This window comes from Hibiscus syriacus, unplaced genomic scaffold (genome assembly GCF_006381635.1).
Source record: "Hibiscus syriacus cultivar Baekdansim isolate YM2019G1 unplaced genomic scaffold, ASM638163v2 tig00110763_pilon, whole genome shotgun sequence".
Classification (NCBI taxonomy): Eukaryota; Viridiplantae; Streptophyta; class Magnoliopsida; order Malvales; family Malvaceae; genus Hibiscus; species Hibiscus syriacus.
In genome coordinates, this window is record NW_024062851.1 from 41,999 (window position 1) to 63,954 (window position 21,956).

Sequence of the window (21,956 nt, forward strand, 5' to 3'; positions counted from 1 at the left end):
TATTTTTAATAAATAAATTATTCTGAGTTGCATCAGATCGGGTTCAGATTTTATCTCAATATTTCAGGTCGGATTCGATTCTTGTGGAGGGTGTATATTTTTCGGGTCGTGTCGGATTTGGATGTATAATTCTTGGTTCCGATCGAGTTGACCAAACATTACGTTTCAATTCTGTTTTAGTTATATGTTGTTAAAAAATTAACAATGATGCTAACATGATATTTTTAAATTATTTTTATCATGATATGACATTATCTTATGATGACACATTAATATAACCGCTAATTTTTTTAAAGACGAGTGATAAAAATATAACCAAAATGTAAAGTTATGTATGATTTAAAATAAAGAATAAGTAATTATTTTTAGAGTTAATGAATAAAAATTTCGGTTTATATCTTTTCTCTCTTATCTTTTAAATTGTTGTGTTAATACCCATCACTAGTAAAATTTTCTTTTTCTCCCCTAAATAAAAATTATTTCAAAAATAAAATTTAGGATGAATATTATAAATAAAATAATTAACCGAAAAAAATATATTTCAAAATTAATATGGACCTATCTTCAAATACGCTTGCATTGATCGTTGAATGATTTTCAAGATTTTATTTTGATTCAATTATTTTTTAAATATACGTAAAATTGTATTTTTTTTAATTATTTATAATTAAAAATAAATAAAATTATTGATTTGATATTATTTTAATAATAATACTAAATTATTTTATAATATCATATCAATATTTTCATTAATTTTTTAACAATAGACGATTAAAATAAATTAAAAATAATAATTGGGGTGATAAGAATGGAATCTCGATAATTGTTAACTGACTAAGTTTACCAATAAATTAATATTTCGAGGAACGCCATTTTCGCTGATTTCGTCGGTCGAAAAATGTAAACCAGAGTGACTGAAAAAACAAGGCCTTTGTTGTTCAACACCAAAAGCCAAATTCCACCAGGTTTCATTTTTCTATTTTAATTGTTCCTCTGCGCCTCGCTCGGATCTCAAATAATCTATTATAGCCTTTCATCATCTCCTGTTTCAGGCTTTTGGCTTTAAACTGTCTTCCTCTTTTTCTCCCAATTATCGTACGAACCCAGAATCTCCCTTTACAATGTCGCTGTTCTGATGATTATTATCTGAGTTACTTGCTGTTCCGAAATTTTGCACTTCATTTCTGTATTACCCTTTTGTTTTATCATACGAAAAGACCATGGCAAACTTAGCAGATCAGCTAAATCGGGGAATCTCCCGCCAGTTTTCTACCGGGTCGTTAAAACAGAGTTTCAACCGGCAGTTCACGCGGCAGGCATCACTCGACCCTCGGAAGAACAACCAAAGGTTCAGCTTCGGGCGGCAATCGTCGCTCGACCCAATCAGGCGGAGTCCCGTCCATGATGAGATGGCGGTGCCGGTGAACCTTGACACGACCATGCAGCTGCTGTTCATGGCGTGTAGAGGGGACGTCAAAGGAGTGGAGGATTTGTTGAATGAAGGCGTTGACGTTAATAGTATTGATTTGGATGGCCGTACTGCTTTGCACATCGCTTCTTGTGAAGGCCATGTTGAGGTTGTTAAGCTTCTTCTTGTTAGGAAGGCTAATATTGATGCCCGTGATCGTTGGGGTAGCACGGTACTCTTCTTCTTCTTCTATTCCTTTTCTCTTGTTCCTTCCTTTAGTTGTTCAAAATCGAATGACGGGGAATAAGACTTATTTGGAGTTTCAATTTTAATATAATTCATTTATGTTATTTGGTTTTGTTAATAAAATTTATGTGTTTTGAAATAGGAAATTCAATGATTTTGTGCAAGTTGGAAAAATTATCTGCTGCTTGGATTTGGAAAACTAAGATGAATACTTTAGGGAGAAAAAAGAGGCAGATAAAAGCGCTTAAGTTTGAGATTTAATGTCAGCCTAGAATTCTAGTTCTAATTTAACTTCCTTGATGATACTGCATATGACATATTACGTATCAAATGCAGTTTGATTTATGATGATGTGAATGCTATTGAGCATGCTAGTAAATTTTTTTTTGTATGGACAGGCAGCTGCGGATGCCAAGTACTACGGAAACATGGAGGTCTACAATATTTTGAAGGCCCGTGGGGCCAAAGTTCCTGTATGACATTAAACTTTCCTCTTCAATCTAAATGTCATTTCTGCCTATGATTGCAATTCATGCATGAATGATGATTGATACTTACATCTATGCTATGATATTAGAAAATCAGGAATACACCAATGACAGTTTCTAATCCTCGAGAGGTTCCAGAGTACGAGCTTAATCCCCTGGAGCTTCAAGTTCGGAAGTCTGATGGTATAACAAAGGTATGGTTCTCTTAACTTATTTTTACTACATTGATTCAATGATTCTTTTGGAAATTCATGTATGGTTCAATGTGAAAGGGGATCAGGTTGATCTGCTGATAATATCTTATGTTTCATGTAATCTACTGGGAAAGGATTAGACTAAGCTTCTTTTGCTTGATTTGGATCTGTTTTCTGTTCACTTTCATTTTCAAGAGGCATTATGCTTCTTGCTAGATTAGTGAGCATTTTTCTTAATTGCTTTTAAGGTCGATAGTGGTTTTTTGACATTATATGGATGTCACATGCATTCAATTTTTTCTTATAGTCTCTGCATTTTCATAATTTGTTAAAACAATCTGTTATCTTATATTCTTGGTGGCAATCCATTTTAGATTGCCAAGACGGACTCAAGATTGAGGTTTCTCTTTAATTTCACGATACAGCTTGGAACTTTAAAATCATATATAAAATAGTTGAATTTCTTCATAATTTTACATGAAGAAATGTATTTCACTCTCCATTATCTCCCTCAAGTTTTCACCAAACTGTTGCTCCTTTGAACAAACCTTTGTTGTAACTGTGACGGACCGACTTTTAGGCAGCCACAATTCTTGTCTCTGGGCTTGATGCACACTGTACGGATTTGCAGGCTTGCAGCTTGATGAATTGTATTTATCATAGCTTCAAAGTTTAGAAGATCTATGAGATGCTCTTTGTTCTTTTTATATTCTTACACACACACACACATATGTACATGTGTGTGTGTAAGAATATAAAAAGAACAAAGAATATATATATATATTGATAGATTGTTAACATTCATAAATCACTTGGTAGGGATCATATCAAGTTGCAAAATGGAATGGCACGAAGGTTGCTGTAAAGATACTAGACACGAATAGCTATTCAGATACTGAGATCATGTATGCAATTAGTTTTCTTTTGATGTGTTTGACTTATGTGAATCAACATACATATGTTGTTTACATTGACATTACTGTGCACATTACTTTGCAATGTACACTTTCTTGGTATTCAGTGCCCCTCATGCGTCATGCTGCGTGCTGGTTCTTATTTAGATATCTATGCAGCAATAAATTTGTGTGTTTCTTATCCTGTTTATATCCAGAATTACACATATCCTTTTTTGCCACTTTTATGCTTGTTTTTATGGGCCATGCAAATATGTTTGTATATGAATGTTTCAAAAGGTTGACTAGAGAAATTGCATGATTTCCAACATGCATATAGCTCAGGAATTGGGTAAGAAACAAGTGTGTTTTCTGTTTTTCTTTCAGCAAATAAGTTATACGGTCTAAATTCCAACAAGAAGAGACTAAGTGATATTTATTGGGAGCAGCAATAGCCTAATATAGCTCTAGTTCTGATAGAATTAATACTGTACAAAGCTGTTGTAAAGCAACTTTCTAACAGCCTTGTACTGCCACTGGGTACTAGACTGATTGGTGTGAAAATTTTGATGTACTTTTTACCAATTATGCACTTTCATTCATTCATATCACTTTCCTCTTTTAGTTCAATTAAGGAATATGCCTCTGAGTTCCTTCAATCATTTTTATCTGGTATAATGGCACCAGCTGTACTAAATGCATTCAGTACAAATTTTGAGGCACATGGTTAAGTAGATGATTTTGCTGTCTCAACTTCTACGGAGATTAGCACATCTTGTTTTCTGAGAACTGTATGATTTTTCTAATTATCTTTAAAGGATGTTAAGATTTTTTTTTACCAATTTTCTTGCGGATATTAATACAACCATAAATATTTATATGAGTGTGTGTGTAGTCTTTAACAGAAATGATTTCAAGTATGAGCTAACTCTGCTAGAAAAAGTTTGACATCCTAACGTGGTTCAATTTGTCGGAGCTGTTACACAAAATTTCCCCATGATGATTGTTTCTGAGTATCCTACAAAAGTAAGCATCTCCCCCCCCCCCCCCAAAAAAAAGCTCTTCTTCTTCATGCAGCTTGCCCCTTGACTATCTTGCTTGTATTTATGTTCTGTTAAATTTGTCTATTTTATCCTATTTGTGCATGCTTCTGCGGGAAATATTAATTGAAGAGAGACACGGCCATTTATATAGAAAGGAAAAGTGAGATGACTAAACAATTAAGGTTTCCCCATAGGCCTAAAAGTTTTCTCCTGCGTGGTTTAGGTGGTGTCGGAATTTAAAATGCTTAAACAGAACAATTGACACTAGGTAGTGGAAAAGATTAGGATGAATGTGCATTTTGTAAACAAGATCAATGTATATTGCCTGTGTGGTGAAATGAAGAATTGAGTAGCGACTTATCCATTGCCTAGAGTGGCTCCCTAATTAATGAATTTAGCCTCAACCATCTTCAGTTATTTATTGGTTCAACTTTGTTTTCTTTGTACTGCATTTCTACACTATAGCTTTTTATATGTTTTACGCATCCTTGCAGTGGTGTGTACTTTAAGCTTTTCCGGTATTGTTCTTTATTTGGTTATTGAAATGTGTTCTACGCCAAGATATTGTACCATCAACTTAGTTTGCTTTGTGTAGAGAAAGTATTTAGTGTTTTACTCAGTGATGTTCTTATTTTAGGGTGACTTGGGAAGCTACCTTCAAAAGAAAGGGCGTCTATCACCATCCAAAGTCTTAAGATTTGCTCTTGACGTTGCCAGGCATGCTCTTTCTTTGAATTATACTTCAAGAATATTTTTTATTATTGTCAGTTCAATCACAATTAGTCCTATTTTTCTCCTAAGCTAAGCTCGGATGTTAATGTTCTGAATATGCTTCTTGTTCTTCTATCCTTTAATATCCTTCATTAAATAGTGCATGGAACTGCTTCTAGTATTTTATTTCTCCTGGTTATTCACTTTATTGACTGTTATTTTCTTGATATCAGGGGAATGAATTACCTTCATGAGTGTAAACCAGAGCCAATTATTCACTGCAATCTAAGGACAAAGTAAGGCAACCACCGCAGAAGTTGACATAATGCTTGCAGAAATGGCAAGTGATAATTCTTTATTGTACTCATTGTGATATACTGTTCTTTAATAATGGAAATTTGGTAAGGTTCCAGAAACATTTTGATGGATAATGGAGGTCATTTGAAGGTATCTGGATTTGGTTTGTTGAGATTGACAAGAATAGCACCTGACAAGGCAAAATTAGCATATCCAAATGAACATTTTGATCCAAAAAGTACGTTTGTGAAAAAAGAAGAAAAGAAAAAGAAAAAAAAGAAAATGTTTTCTTTGGATGTGTATAAGTAGGATACATGACTAATAATTTGGTTTTTCTGATTACAGATGTATACGCGGCACCTGAGCTTTATAAAAATTTGGTATTGGATCGAAGTGTTGATTCATATTCCTTTGGTGTCATTCTATACGAGGTACATGGTTTTTCAAAAGTCTGTTATCAACCGACACACATGAAAGTTCCATTCTGACTAAAGGCAGTTCAACTGCCTCCAATAGTTTCATTCCTTGTTTCTTGCGGACATCTTGCAAATAATGAATGTGATTTTCTTTTTTTTACAAAGAATGGATGCTCACCTGCTTCCCACATTGTGATAATTTCTGCTGTAATTCTTTCTGCGTGTGTGCGAGTTTGAGTGAGATTTATGAGAATGAGTAGTAAAGGTGGGGAATTTTGCTCGGGGGTTGAGGGAAGTTTGTTCAGACAATTAAAGCATCTTTTTTGTTCAATAATCGGTATTAACCACTTTTTCTGTTTTGTTCTTGTATGAATTTAGATGATCGAAGGAGTAGTGCCTTTTCATCCCAAACCTGCTGACGAGATTTTGAGATTGATGTGTTTGGAAGAGAGAAGACCATCATTCAAGTCAAAATCAAAAAAGTTATCCTCCAGATTTAAAAGAGTAAGTTTGGGCTTTGAGATGAAAATGTGTTTTTTGACCTCAAGTTAGGTTATCGAATTCATGGCTGTGTATGTTTGTATAGGTTGTTTTATGTTTCTTACACTTTTAATTGAAAAGAAAAAACTCGGTTTGCGTTTACGTCTTTCTTTTCAGAAGAAAGAAGCACAGTGCTTCCTTAGCCTTATCTTGCACAGCAATATGCACATAAAAATACTTGAAGCTTTACTACATTATAATGTATGAACAGGTTAATTGAAGAATGTTGGGCTAAAGAACCTGTTGTTAGACCGACTTTTTCAGAGATCATTGTACGATTAGACAAAATAGTTGCCAACTGCTCAAAACATGGGCGGTGGAAAGACGCTTTCAAGCTTCCATGGTATGCTTTTGTTACCAATTTTCACTCTAGGACAGTTTTTATATGTTACATGTGAATGAAATGTTGTTAGAATTCCTCGTCATATCATGATCATGCCCAAGGTTTACTGCTAAGGCTTCTATTTTGAGCTTCAATTTATCTTTGGCCCCTTGAAATATTTAAGGCTGTTTCTGTGCTGGGTTTCTGATTAAGATGCCGTCTGAATTCTGATTGTTATCCATTCGTCGCTAGTACAGTGAAAGGATTATTTACTACAGAAGCAAGTTCCAATGCCATTTTTATTTATCGTACAAGAATAGTTAGGGGAGGGAGGTAGAAATCAGTTTGGTTTCGGTATTGTGGATTGGAACTTGTATGAGTAACTTCATTATGTGGGAGTTGAAGCCATGTAAATATCTGTAGACAGCATTTCCATGCATGTGCCTATAGTAGTATCTTCTACATGAGAAGTTCAATTTGCAATAGACAAGTTCATTCAAACATGCACACACATTATATATTTATTACGTAGAAGTTTAATTTTGATGCACACATTCACACACGCCTAGTTAACAAGCAAGGGTTGAATGGAGAAAACTTGTTGGCGTCTCGTTTTACCAAAGAGGGAGTTTGTTTCAAAATCAGGACATAACCTGAATTTTCTGATAATATCTTGCTCTTACTTCCACGACCGAGTAGACCTGCATAGGATACAAAAATATCTTGTACTGAGAAAATGGAATCTCGCATTTAGTTTTTACAGCATTAGATCCATAGATAAAGATTCCTTGATAAATGCTGTTATTCCATAATTCTGAAGTTTCCTTCATAATCTAATCAGATACGATTGACATTGGATTCTTTGCAGGAAATAAGGGTAGGGGAAACAGAAAATCGGATGAAGATTTCGAGGGAATTTGATATCGGATGTTTGAAGCTTCATCGTATTAAATATTGTTACGTATAAAATCCAGTTTAAATTATTAGAAGCAGACAGAAACTGATTTTCATTTTTTCTGTGTGTCCAGGAGCTGGAACAGATCCTGTGAAAAATTACAAATTGAGATAATTAATGTACTTATTATGGCCTTGACAATAAAATTGTAGTTTTAGTTTTGAAAATTAAATGTTTGAGTTGCTTTTATAATGCTTTCAAATCTGGCCTTTTTTTAAAAAAAAATGGAACTGATGCGTCTCAAGTTAAATTAATGGAAAAAAAAAACAAGATGATCCTATTAAACTTGACGAGCACGGATAAACACCGTTAATGATGATCACTATTAAGTGAATTTATTGAACGTTAAATTATAAAGTATTAAACGTATAATTATAAATTAGTTAAAAATCTAAATGTAATTTTATTAAAATACAATATTTATAAAACGTTAGTTTTATAATCTTATTTTAATTATAATTATATCACATATTCATTTAGGAAATTTATAAACCACCACTATTGTCGTCCTCGCTACCTTCGTCATCGTTGTCACCATTGTCGTCATTGCCGCCACTGTCATCATCGTCGCCACTGTCATCATCGTCGCCACCGATATCATCTTTCACCACCAACGAACGATGAATATTAAATCGACGGCACAAGATGATGCTGGCGATAGCAGTGGCGCGACAGAGGTGGTAACGACAGTAGTGACTTCAAAGCTGTGAGAATAAATTAGGGTTTATAAATTTCTCAAATTAATATTTGATATAATTATAGTTAAAATAAGATTATAAAAATTAATGTTTTATAAATATTGTATTTTAATTAAATTACATTTAAATTTTTAACTAATTTATAATTACATGTTTAGTAATTTTTAATTTAATGTTTTATAAATTAATTTAATGATGTTCATCGTTAATCGTGCTCATCTACGCTCGATGAGCGTTGTAGAATTTAAAAAAAAAATATCACTTGTTTAGGTAATATTATCATGGTGAAAAAAGTAAAATTCAAATTATATTGTCAATTTCTCTTCCAAATTAAATAAATGAATAAAATTTATAAAATTATTAAATACTATAAGTAAAAGAATTTAATTTTTGTGTAAATACTTATCTAATCCATAATTTATTTTATATTTTATCTTTATTCAACAATGCAATAGCTAACTATGATTTTCAGTTAGAATTTTGCAAATAATGCTTATTTGTATTTTTTTAAAAAAATATTTAATTTGTAGGGTAAACTACATCAGATACCATTGAAGTTTAGGCGTTGTATCGTTTATATCATTGAACTTTCAATTTTACCAATTATATCACTGAACTTTGACTTTCGTTTCAATTATACAACTGAACTGTTAAATCGTTAACGACACGATGAAGTGGCTGATGGTTACTGACTACCAATGTAAACAACTCACCAAAACGACTGTCGTTTTGATCTGGCCTTTAAATCGTATAATTGAAACTAAAATCAAAGTTTAGTACTATAATTGGTAAAATTAAAAGTTTAATGGTATAAACGATATAATAGTTAAAGTTTAGTGGTATCTGGTGTAGATTATCCTAATTTATAATATACACAATGCATGGGCCTACGATATATACTTAAGAAACATTTCACCTAACAGTAGGCATTATTATTTTCAAGTACTTAAGAATAAAGATTATATTTAATAAGTTTCTAATTTTATACTACTATTGAATTAATTTTAAAAAAGACATTATTTGTAAAAATCAAACAATTTCAGTTGTTAGATGATGGTTGTTATCCTTATATGTTTTAAGTTTACGAATGTCGTTTGTAGGGGTATTTGAGAAAATAAAATATTAAAAATAAATATTAAAAATTAATTAATAGTTTGAAAAAGAGATAATTTTTATAAGCTTTAATTAATTTATAATTTATAAATAATATGATAATTATATATTATTATTAATCATTAATTTTTCTAAAAAGTTACTTTGGGAAACTACGGTAATAGTCACTGACTTTTAGGATGCTTTCACTTTAGTCTTTAAAATAAAAAATATTTCATTAGAGTCATCGTCGTTAAGAAAGTTTCATTTTGATAATTGGATCATTAAATCATTAATGACAATTGATACGATCCATTAAAAGTTTTTTAAAAAGTTGTATTTGTTACTCCTTTCATTTTCGTTTATTTTGTCATTCGATAGTTTTTCCAATTGAAAAGATCACTAAACTATTTCTCTATTGCTCTTTCTTTCCTTCGTTTCAAACCCGTCGGAACACCTTTCAATTCGAAAGAATGTGTAAATAATGAGGGTTAAATTAGCTAACCCTATTCCCATAGGTAATGGGATAAGGGGGAGGTAGGGTAGTAGCTGCCCCCAACGCCAGGTTAAGAGCAGCTTCCGTGAAAGACCTCCGTTATGAATTGCCCTCAGTGGGACTCGATCCCACGACCACAAGGTTAAGAGCCTTGTGCTCTACCAACTGAGAGGGTTAAATGTATAATTATATTTGTTAACTGACACATCTAGTACTTTATAAAATGTTAACGATATGTGACTTCATTAACATAATTTAAATAGTTAAATAGTTTGATTAACAAAATTAAAATATTGATGTCATATTAGAATCCTCAATTAATGATCATATGGTGTACTTTATCAATGTGGTATTTTTTTTTGTTGGCCTTCTGTTTCTCAAGGTTTTGTCTTAACTAATTTGAACCGACCTGAGTCACACACCTGACTGTGGTAGGTGAGTCTACCGGTGGGATTTTTTTACATACACAATGATTCGAACTCGAGACATGCTTAAGCAATATCAAATCATTTACCACTTAAACCAACCCGTTGATTATCAATGTGGTATTTAAAGACCGTAAATGAAATAAAATTTTGATTCAAAATAACAAGTTATAAGTGAATTTTTCTAATAATTGATATTCTTTTATTAGATAAATTTATCCAACAATTTATATTTTATCTTGCTAAATGAATTTATTTACTCATTGATATTGTTAGTATCTTTCATCACAATAAAAAATAGATAGATTATATGTTAGAGAAGTGGGTGTTGATATTCTAAGTACAGGGTTGAAATCTTAATAAAACCATCTTTATCTTATTGTATAAAAATATTATGTTTTCAAAGGTTTAATTAGATGGAAAAATATTATGTTAAAAATTTGTGTACTTTTTTTAACAACAAATGTTTTACTTTAATTAGATGGATAAAATTTGATACGTTTTACCTATAAAAAGGAATTGTTTATTATTTAAATATTTCATAATTGTACAAATTGAACAATTTAGTAGTTAAAGAAATTATTATTATTTGTAAATATCTCGTATTTGAGTATGATGTCTGTAAGGATGATTGAACGTTCATTATTAAGTGATTGAAAGTCTTTTAAAAATATATTATTGTGTAACTACCTCGTATTAATAAAAATATAAATAAATTTAAACAATAATTATGTTAATGTATTTTTATTTTTTTCTTAATTTTCACAGTGATCTGTTTAAAATATTTCTATATTCTTTTTCCCACTTACCAATGCCAAAAACAACAATACGGGTCAAAAGCAGCAGCCATCCAGTCAAGATAAAATAGTCAAACAGATCGACGGTTCACACTCTCCTTAAATACACCGGCGTTGCAGACTAATTTTTAACTATAGCCATCCCCCTCTTAAACCCTCCAATATTTTCCCGCATATAGTTCCCGTGCCTTGTTTTATTTTCCTTTTTCTTGCATTTAAGCTCTTAATTTCCTTCATGTGATTGATCCGAAATATTATAATCTTATCTCTCGCATGAAAACTGTAAGTAAAACGTCTTTTTATCAGCAGTTCATTTGTTTCTTCTTCTTGTTGAATTTTGCCGCTTCCAAGTTTATTATTGTAATGTTTAGTGATTTTAGTAGAATCCGTGATGAGTTATGAATATCGGATATATGTTATCGTTATCTATATTTCCCGTTGTTGTTTGGATTGTTTTCCTTGATGCGAAAAGAGAACTGAAGTGATATGAGAAAATAGTCGATGAAATGATTACCGACTAATCTATTTTTTTTTATTTTGTGATAATAAACTTATGTAGTATTCTGAGCTGTTCATGAATTTTTTTAAAGAAATTTTTATGAACTGTTAGTAATTCTTTCTTCTTCTTCTTTTGTTATTTTATTTTTTATATAAAAAAAGAGAGTTTAGATTTTTCCTCTATAACAATTTTTGACTTTTTAGTTACTTGTCCTTTATTTTTTAATTATCAGCCTTGAACAGAATAAGAAGTCTATTTTTACTTGAGCAACTCCTAATCTTGACTCCTTGATTGATGCGATGCGATTCAAGGATTAATTATAATTTTCTTTTGGATATTGACATTATTCTTAAGTTTTTTGTTTTACGATGTTGTTGGCCTTTGTAGCATATCGTGATGAAATAATACTGTCTATGTATACCAAAAATTTGTTTATTGTTCATCCTCTGTGTAGGTATGTTGTTCTTTATTTGAAATGTTATCTCAACCAGGTTAATTGAGTGGTTGTTCGAGAAAGTTGAATGTCCTGTTGAAAAGAAAAACAATCGACAATGGCTTCTAGAGCAATTTTAAGAAGGAGAAGATTTGTTTCCAATTACCTGAATGCGTCGTTATGCCCTGTCCAGACCTTCCAGTTTCTTGGCCATCCAACTCAGAAGTTGGAATCACGTGGTTATATATCCAGTGTGGACCATCCATCTGAAGATATTAATCATCCAAAGAAACCGGATGTAAATTCAGTTGCGGAACAGGGTTTACTGGGTTTTTCAGGATCAGGATACTTTAGTTATAAATCTCAGGGAATCTCAGTTTTGAGTCCTGGATGTGGAAGATTCCAACTCAATTCTCCATCGAGTGTCAGATTGATGTCATATTCTGTTCGGCATGCCTCAACAGCTACTGCTAGACAACCTGAACCCGGTAGTGGTGATGAGGGAAATGAAGAATTGGTTGCAAAAAAGAGAAAGGAAGCATCTGCGGAAGAATGTGATCAAGCTGTTGAAGGTTTGAGTACTGCTAAATCCAAAGCCAAAGCTAAACGCTTGCAAGATTCTCAGAAGGTTGCCAAATCCATTTTGCAAAGAGTATGGGCCGCAGTTCTTGGGATTGGTCCTGCTTTAAGAGCTGTAGCTTCAATGAGCTGGTAAAACTTTATCCTTTTATTTTTTTTTCAATAATATAAATTACGCAATTAACATGATTCATATTGATTTTTGATCTACTGCATATTTTTTATTCTATTGTTTTTACAGGGAGGATTGGGCAAAGAAACTTGTTCATTGGAAACATGAAATCCGCTCTACTTTGCAGCACTACTGGTTGGGTTTTAAGCTACTTTGGGCTGATGTGAGGATCAGCTCAAGATTGCTGCTAAAGCTGGCTGGTGGCAGAAGTTTATCTAGAAGGGAGAGGCAACAACTGACTCGAACTACTGCCGATATCTTTAGGCTAGTTCCATTTGCAGTTTTTATCATAGTTCCATTCATGGAATTTCTTCTGCCTGTTTTCTTGAAACTTTTCCCTAACATGCTGCCATCTACTTTTCAAGACAAGATGAAAGAGCAGGTAGAGTGGAATTTTTCAATTTTTGCTTGCTTTTCTGGTTAATTTGATTTATAATGCTTTGCTGTTCAAGCTATATTCTTTAAGTTCTTTTGCCTCTTTTTGGAAACTCTCGTGTTAAAGCCAGAACCATTGATCTTTGGTTTATCTTTATTCATGATTCATAACGTTGGCGGGAATGAGTGCATCATTTTCTTTGTCACGCTTAACGGTATTTTTTATTTGTTTAGTTTTCTTTCAAAACAAGAGTTTGTTATTCACCATAATTTTATTGTGGTTGCATATGTGAAAAATAATGCATTTCATGAAGTTTTCTGATTATTATTATTATTGTTGTTGTTGTTGTTGTTTATTTGAAGAAGTGCTGATGGTTCTTAATACTTGATTGAGAGCATGTATGTGAACAAATATTTTAGAAAGTTTTATGTTCACCTTGAGCTTCTTATGTTGATATGAATGAGTTTTTAACAGATGGAATGTTGAAGTACCTTGCCCAGGAGAAATAAAGAGGGAAGTAAAAATTATAAGGAAAAGGATCAATAACATAAAACATGACGAGGTTATAATATCAAGAATAATTGATAATATTTATTGGGCTATTGCTGATAATTTGAAGTAGAGAGATATACATCAACAGGGGTAGGCCTTGCTATGTGAATCAGGAATATCTTAAGGTATCCTTACTTCTTATTGCATTTAATCACGGGTAATCTGCAGAATATATTTTTTCCAGAGAAATATTATTTAGACAATTGAATGGTCAGCGTTATTTACGTTATGTCCTACATTAGAGAATTTTGTGGTTTTGGAGAAGTATTATCAAATGAGTGCTTTAGGTCTGGTTTAATGTTGGTACCATTTCTTTTTCTGTGTGTGGCATGTCCCTGCACCCCTCCCCCTTTTTGGGTAATTCATATTTCTCAGTTGCTGAACATGTAGGAAGCACTGAAAAGGAGGCTCCATGCAAGAATAGAATATGCCAAGTTTCTTCAAGATACAGTCAAAGAAATGGCAAAGGAGGTTAAAAATTCAAGGAGTGGAGAAATTAAGCAGACCGCTGAGGATCTTGATGAATTTTTGAATAGGGTAAGATCCTATCTCACCTATGGGTTTTCTAGCCTCTTTTCCCTTCTATGATTCACCTTTAGAAATTACAATATTGTGATATTTTGCAGGTCAGAAGGGGTGCTGGTGTATCTAATGATGAAATTCTTAGCTTTGCTAAGCTGTTTAATGATGAACTCACTCTAGATAATATCAGCAGGTCAGTCGTAAATATTTTGTATTTGAAACCATTTGACTACTAAATTTAAATTGAATTGTTAATTTAAATGTTGTGTGACTTTGTCATGTTGTATTTTTCCTCTACCAGGCCTCGATTGGTAAATATGTGCAAATACATGGGGATCAGCCCTTTTGGAACAGATGCGTATTTGCGTTATATGCTTCGGAAGAGACTCCAAAGGTAAAATGTGTTTATCCAATCTGAATTAACTTTTATGTACCTTGTTTTGGAAGAACATATCAATGGAATTTGATGCATGCAAGAAGCGTGAATGGATTGTATCAGATCTGCTTATTGAACTTGTTTCTTACTGTGGTTGCCTAAGTGGTTTATTTTTCCTGACTTTTTTTCTCTTGATCTTTATGAACTCATGAGAAATGTTTTGCTTTTGTGGAGATTTCTACTTACTATTTACTGGTGGTTCTCTTTTACCACTTGTAAAGTTTAAGCTATTTAAGTTTATCCCTTAAACAATAACTTGTGGTAGTACATTTTAAAACCAAGAGGCTTCATGCTAAGTGTTTATTCATTTATATAGTTTTCTGATTCAGATTGTGGGGAGGGGGTGGTCTTCATTTTGAGAACCCAGTGATACTGATTTGGAATAATATGCCATATCTATAAAATTTGGAAATTTAAATGCATAGGCATGTCCCCTTCAATTCTTTCATTTATATAAGGAATATGCTGAAACTAGATACCAAGTGCGGTTTTCTTGGAGTATATAAGGCAATGAAATTTTTTAAATATGGTTTTATCTGTGTATCTCTTTCCTTTTTCAGTACATTTTAAGTCATTACAAATGTTGTTATTGTTACTGTTTTCTTATTATGGTTTTTACTATATTTTAGGATTAAGAATGATGACCAGCTGATTCAAGCAGAGGGGGTGGATTCCCTATCAGAAGCTGAACTTCGTGAAGATTGTAGGGAACGAGGGATGCTTGGAGCACTCTCAGTGGAAGAAATGCGTCAACAGGTGTTCGTTTTTATTCTGGATTTGCACGACTTCATGTTCCTTCAACTACATTATTTATGTATTTTAATTGCAATAGCAACTGCATTTGTTGTGATTCCTTAATATGATTAATATCTGTGTGCAGCTTCGGGATTGGCTAGATTTGTCTCTCAATCATGCAGTCCCATCTTCCCTTTTGATCCTTTCAAGGTGATTTGAAGTTGTAATTTTGTTGTCTTTCTTCAATGTTTTGCTGGCACTGAACTGTTGATTCTCTGTGCTATTGTTTTTTTTTGTGAAACCCAGTCTTAATTTCTGATGTGATATCCTCTGTAGGGCATTCACTGTATCAGGAAAACTGAAGCCTGAAGATGCTGTTCGGGCTACGCTTTCTTCTCTACCTGATGAAGTTGTGGATACTATTGGTGTTACAGCTTTACCATCTGAAGATCCTGTTTCAGAAAGGAGAAGGAAGCTGGAGTACCTTGAGATGCAGGAAGAACTGATCAAGGTTGAAAAAGGAAGATGTTTTATATTATTTCATATGATTAGATTCCTCTACTGTAGGTTCTTTTCTGTTTTAAGCCAACTATGCGGTTCAGTTGACCCTGCTTGTTGTGAAGGAGTTTGTTACGATCGCAAGGCCTGCAAATAGAGGCCTTTAGTCTTGACGTTTTCTGCTTAGCTTTAAAAAAAGGCTCAAAAGCAGCTTTCCAGGTGTGCGGTTCTTTGAATTTCATTGATTGTTTTAAATTGGTACCTTTGTAGGACGAGGAAGAGAGAGAAGAGGAAGAGCTGGCAAGGATGAAGGAATCTAAAGCTCAACAAGTTGATGTGGCATTGAAAGAGATGACTATCCCAACGGCTAGAGAAGCACAAGAACAGGCTATAGCAAGAGCAATGGAAAAAAGAGACCAGCTCTGTGAAATCAGTCGTGCATTGGCTGTTTTAGCTTCAGCATCTGTAAGGATTGGACTTTAAAAGTTTCTTCTGTGACAGTTGTTATTTTGATTCCATTCTTTTGTTATCTTCCTAGCATTGCCACCTGCAATGTATATTTGACTTCACTTTTTCCCTCATATGCAGTCTGTGAGCAGAGAGCGTGAAGAGTTTCTTGGTCTTGTCAATAAGGAGGTATGTTATAAACTTGATATTCGTTTATTTGGTTAACCCAAAGAACTCCATGGGAATCGTGTCAACATATTTTTTTAACTAGTTATGAAGTCAATGAAGCTAGTTTAATAGAATTTTCTAGGGTTCATTTAATAGATAAAACATAGTATTTGTGCAATGTCATATTGTCATTTTCTCATTCTTTTGGTCTAGATGTTGTAAATAGGTATGAGCAAAACTTGATTCGACAAGAAAAAAAATTGTTTTTTTTTTAAATTTCAAGTTATTCAAGTCAACTTGAAATTTTAGTTAGGATTTTCAAAGTTCGAATAATTGAAAAACTGAAAATTAAAACGATGCCATTTTGGTCTTTAGCTAAGTAATTTGATTATTTTAGGATTTGGTCGCTAATTTCTTTGTTTCTTCAGTTCTTCCTCCATTTTAAGTTCGTTTTTGACCAAATTTGAGTCATACGATCCTCAAACATATCTAGCTTCAATTCCACTTTTTCACAATAAATTTCCTCTTTTTCACAATTTAGTCCCTTATTTTGCATGATTTCCTTGTTTCTTCAATTCCTCTTTCGTTTTAAGTCCATTTTTGACCAAATTTGAACCACATGCTCCTCTACCACCGTAGAATACCTATGTAACTCTAATTCCTCTTTTTTCAATTTAGTCTCTCAACTTTAAATTTTATTCAATTTGGTCCTCCGATTGCAACATTTTGCAAATTCTTTCTTTCCACCAATGATTTGAATCTTTTATACTCTCATCAATAATCTGTACTCTGAATCCATTCTTTGAAAGAATAACATTGTAAAAATATTATATAATTTTAGATGATATTTGATTTATTAAATACCATTAAAAATCTTACTTACATTTGCGGAAATTTTTCATATGAAGAAGTATACTATACGTATATGGTTAGAGATGGTTTTTTTTTTTTAAAAAAATTGGAACCAATTAGTCTTATGACATTATAAACAATTACATTTAAATTTGAATTGAAACTCGAACAAATATATTCGATTTGACTCGAATTTTATAAATTTGACTCTACTCGAAAATTTTAAATAATGTTTGAATGATAAAATGGTATTCAGAAACTCGAGCAACTCATTTTTCCACACTCCATTTAATACTCAACCCTAGTTTTAAGTACTGACTTTTCAGTTGTGACTTACTAGATTAGCAGAAAATGCATTTGGTATTTATTTGCAAATTTTTTAACTTGGAAAATCGTTAAAGAATGATACACTTTCTAATTCTGTTGCCAGATAGAACTTTATAATAGCATGGTAGACAAAGAAGATGGTCAAAAAGATGCCATTAAGGCATATAGGGCTGCAAGAGAGGAAAGTGACCACTCTAGTGAAGTGTCTCATGGTGATGAGGTTTCTTCAGCGCTTATTGATAAAGTAAGACTTATTCAAGCCCAAGTTTTTCTGGCAATTTATCTCTTCTTATCACATATGATTGAAATAATAGTATTTACCATTCTTGCTGCTCATTAGGTTGATGCTATGCTCCAAAATCTTGAGAAGGAAATAGATGACGTAGATGCAAAAATTGGTGATGGATGGCGAGTACTTGACAGGTGAAAATTTGTTTTTCGATTCTTTCCTTTTCTCATTTTTTGCTATGCCCTCAATCATCAAACGGGGCACATTTACCACTACATTAGTTACTGCAAGTTCTATGTAGTCGGATTTGTGAGAAATGTTCTATGCCTACAGGGATCATGACGGGAAAGTCACTCCCGAGGAGGTGGCTGCTGTTGCTCATTACTTGAAGAATACACTAGCGAAGGAAGGTGTGCAAGAACTCATCAGCAATCTTTCGAAAGATAGAGGTCAGCTTCACAAATCCTCTTCCTTTTTGCTTTAACTTTGTCCTAATAAATAAATAGACAGGAATATACTTCTCGTTTAGGTAAATGTTTCACTGTTACTATAAATTTGGCTTGGTACAATGCATATTGCTTTCCCTTCTAGGATCAGTAATTCCGACATGTAATCCATTTCTGGAAGAGCCTCTTATTCTGCTTTAATGGCTGTAAAATAGTTGAAAAGATCCACTTCATCCTTAAAGCATTATGATTAAGCAGAAAATGACTACTTATGCGTGTCCTCCACTTCCGCAGTTAATTGTCATTGGGTGAAACAGCTTTCTTACTATACATTTATAAGCGTATCATCTTAACAATGGACAAGGTGAATCCGTATCTCGAGATGATCGAGAAAAATATTAATTTAGCTCAATCTGGTTGGATTTATTAGTCGTTCATTTTATGTAGCATGGAAAAGGGTAATTTTATGAAGAAAAGAAACATCTTAAGTTACCTAAGAATTTAGATCGTATCACTTTTATGTTTGTTAGGGTGAATCATTTGATTTGATCTGTTCACAAGAATGACAATAATTATATCATTGTTTGAATGCAATAGATGGAAAAGTTCTGGTGGAAGACATTGTCAAATTGGGCAGTCTGATGGAAGACGACAATAGTGCCGAGGAGGAAGGAAGAATGTAGAGATTATAATCCATTTTCGAGTGAGCTCCATTGTTTATGATAGGTGTAGGTGGTGGAATGCATATATTTCTTGGCTTGGGGTTGCAGGCATGGAGGTATTGAACTGGATAAAGAAACCTGGGATGAAAGAGATGTAAAAATTATAGGTTAATACTAGCAGTTTAAGTATCAAAATAGAAAAATAAGTATATTTTAAATTTTGCAACTTAAATTGTTTATTAACTTTACTTATAAAAATATAGAATAATTTACTAATTATAAATATTATATCCTACTGAAAGATGTATTAATTCACAAATCATAATTTAAAAGATGTATAACATAACAAATCATAATTTATAAGTTCAACCACAAATATAAATATATAATTATTAGTGTTAATCAAATATACAACATAAGGTTCAGGTCTATCACTGTATTTAAGGTGAAAGAACGAAGAACCATCAATATACAAATACAATACCCCATTCTATAAGTAGTACGCATTGTTCTTTACACCAAACCAGCAGGAGAAAGCATATATATATCCCTTGCTATATTTTGAGCATCACTTGAAATGCCTTGCAGCCCTCTTCTTGAAAATCCAGCGTTGTATATCCCATTTCCCCCTTTCCAGTGATCCGGAAAGCCTTTTGTGGGCATCCCTTTCTCATCAAAACTCCCATAGTTTCCCTCGAGCCAATTTCGGACCGTGCTTTTATACCCGGTGGCGAAAACAATAGTGTCGAATCGAGCCGTCTCGTCGTTTGTGAACGCAACATCTTTATCTTCTATGTGTTTAATACCCGGCAAGACTTTGATTTCTCCGGCTTTAATCTTACTAACGGTTCCGACATCGATGACTGCGGACCGACCGGTTATTTGCTTGAGATGGAATGGACCCTTTCTTGGTCTTTGAATACCATATTTCGAAAGCTTACCATATTTCAATTTACTAGCGGCCACTGTGATTGTGTCCACTACTTTGACTGGGAGGCATTGTAACATAATCATTGCCATTCTAACCATCTCCTTGGTTAGCACATGTACTGGATTTCGAATCACAATGGAAGTGTTGGCACCCCAGTTCCAAAGATCATAAGCAATCTCCATGCCGGAGTTGCCGCAACCGACGACCAAAACGTCTTTGCCTCTATATTTCCTTCCGTTTCCGTATTGGCTGGAGTGAATGCATTCCCCTCTGTAGCTCTCGAGACCGTTGATACTGGGGATCAAACCTTCGCTATTTTCCCCAGTGGCTACTACTAGAAACCTCGAGGTATACACTTCGGACTCGGTCGTGTTTGATGCCGTCATGTTATTGACAACAATCCGCCATTTCCTGGAATCCGAATCGTAAACCGCTGACTCGACGGATCGGAGACATTTCGGGGTTATGCCAAAGTGTGAGACATAGTTGTCCAAGTAATCTAGGAAGCCGTTTTTGGGCACATAAGTTGGTTCATTTGAGGGGAAGTCCATGTAGGGGAGATGGCAAAACTGCTTTGCCAAGTGAAGTTTGAGGCGATCATAGGATCTTTTCTTCCAAAGAGAAGCGTAGCAATCCTCTCTTTCGAGCACAACATTGGGGATCGAAAGGCGGTTCAGGCAAGCCGAGACAGCTAGGCCGGCAGGGCCAGCTCCGACGATAACAACCATGATTTCCTCCATGCTTTACTTGAAGTTTTATTCGTACACTCAGATATGCGTGAGATAAAATTTAAGGATACACTGAATACTAATGATGATCAAATTTTGATGTACGATAAATGGTATAGAACTCATGTACTTAAATACAATCAAATGTCTGTTCAAAAATAATCTCTGCAGCTTGTTATTTTGTTTGAAACCAATAAATTAGGTACTCTAAACTACGTCTAAATAATTCTATTAGTTTGGAGAGAACAAATTAAAAAAATAATTAAAAACAGTAATTTTGGTAGATCATCGGCTGTGTGGAATTAGCTGGGTAAATAGTTATTTAACTATATTTTGGACAAGAGTGAATTTGTTTGAGTTGCTGTATTTGTTTTTGCTTTGTGTGGAAAATTATGGTTATTAAAATAATAGGACATTTCAAGTTAGTCACATTCAATATATATATATATATATAAATTTAGACACCATACTTGAATTCTATGAAATTGTAATTACTACTCTAATAATATAAATGAATGTATTTATTAATAATTCTAATTTTCTAAGTCTAATAATTTTAACTTTCTAAGTATATTTGAATGATAGAGTGTAATCGCATTTTAATTTCCTAAGAATGTTTGGTAATATAAATTATAATTATATAAACTTATAAAATTAAATAATGTAATTACGTGTCATCTGAACGTAAAACATTACCACAATTTGTTATTCACATTGTCATAAGTGATGATACTGTTCTTGTTCTTGTGTCCCTCCATCTCTCTCTATTATTATAAAATAATATTTATTCAAACAAAATTTTAAGTTCTTAATAATTTTTACCAACGTAGTTACATACTTTAAAGATATATTTTGTGAAAAACATCTTTCAAGTTTTAAAACCACTTTTGATTTCTTCTGAAGTTAATGATTTAAATGTTTGATTTTAGAGTGATTTATGGTTTTAGAATTTATGTTTATGTTAGGGTTCATAGATTTTATGTATTAGAAATTAGAATTTAAGTTTTAAAACCATATTTTTTAGGTTCTTCGGTCTTCTTTGTAATATCCATACCATTATGAATCTGAAGGATTTTAGACAACCTATAGAGTCGCTATGTAACATTTGATCCTGTAGATTTGCATGTCAAGTTTGAACCTAATTCTATTCTTTTTCATTACTATTGAGTGAAACTCATATTCTTATATTGTGAACACTTACAAAAGCCGGTATACAAGACCAATGTGTCTTTTGTATTCGATATTGACATGTGAACATAAGGCTATGATGTGGGAGAATAAATACTTGAGAGCTTAAAAGAAGTCACAACTGCATCACCTAGCTTACATATTCACCTTGGAAG

The 21,956-nt window shown here is 33.0% G+C and overlaps 2 protein-coding genes and 1 pseudogene across 2 annotated transcripts; 2 read left to right on the plus strand and 1 right to left on the minus strand.

Annotated features, from left to right (window-relative positions):
• The first annotated feature begins 913 nt into the window (after positions 1 to 913).
• Positions 914 to 7,558, plus strand: LOC120139581 (annotated as a pseudogene).
• Positions 7,559 to 11,980: 4,422 nt separating this feature from the next.
• LOC120139594 (mitochondrial proton/calcium exchanger protein-like) lies at positions 11,981 to 19,048 on the plus strand. Its single transcript, XM_039154756.1, has 14 exons — positions 11,981 to 12,664; positions 12,774 to 13,086; positions 14,023 to 14,169; positions 14,259 to 14,347; positions 14,456 to 14,548; positions 15,220 to 15,346; positions 15,471 to 15,535; positions 15,662 to 15,836; positions 16,094 to 16,288; positions 16,412 to 16,459; positions 17,721 to 17,861; positions 17,958 to 18,040; positions 18,180 to 18,295; positions 18,890 to 19,048. Exons 1-14 carry the CDS (start codon positions 12,072 to 12,074, stop codon positions 18,973 to 18,975), a joined length of 2,271 nt encoding a protein of 756 aa, XP_039010687.1. The 5' UTR covers positions 11,981 to 12,071; the 3' UTR covers positions 18,976 to 19,048.
• Positions 19,049 to 19,467: 419 nt separating this feature from the next.
• Positions 19,468 to 20,625, minus strand: LOC120139588 (probable indole-3-pyruvate monooxygenase YUCCA11). The gene has a single exon (XM_039154752.1). The coding sequence runs from the start codon at positions 20,623 to 20,625 to the stop codon at positions 19,468 to 19,470; it is 1,158 nt and encodes a 385-aa protein (XP_039010683.1).
• Between the last annotated feature and the right edge of the window lie 1,331 nt (positions 20,626 to 21,956).

Excerpts from the sequence above, each read along its gene's own strand:
- LOC120139588 (XM_039154752.1), bottom strand. The coding sequence starts at position 20,625 with ATGGAGGAAATCATGGTTGTTATCGTCGGAGCTGGCCCTGCCGGCCTA.
- LOC120139594 (XM_039154756.1), top strand. The coding sequence starts at position 12,072 with ATGGCTTCTAGAGCAATTTTAAGAAGGAGAAGATTTGTTTCCAATTAC. Across the intron at positions 15,347-15,470 it reads TGGAAGAAATGCGTCAACAG|CTTCGGGATTGGCTAGATTT; the intron begins GTGTTCGTTTTT and ends ATCTGTGTGCAG. Across the intron at positions 15,536-15,661 it reads TCCCTTTTGATCCTTTCAAG|GGCATTCACTGTATCAGGAA; the intron begins GTGATTTGAAGT and ends TATCCTCTGTAG.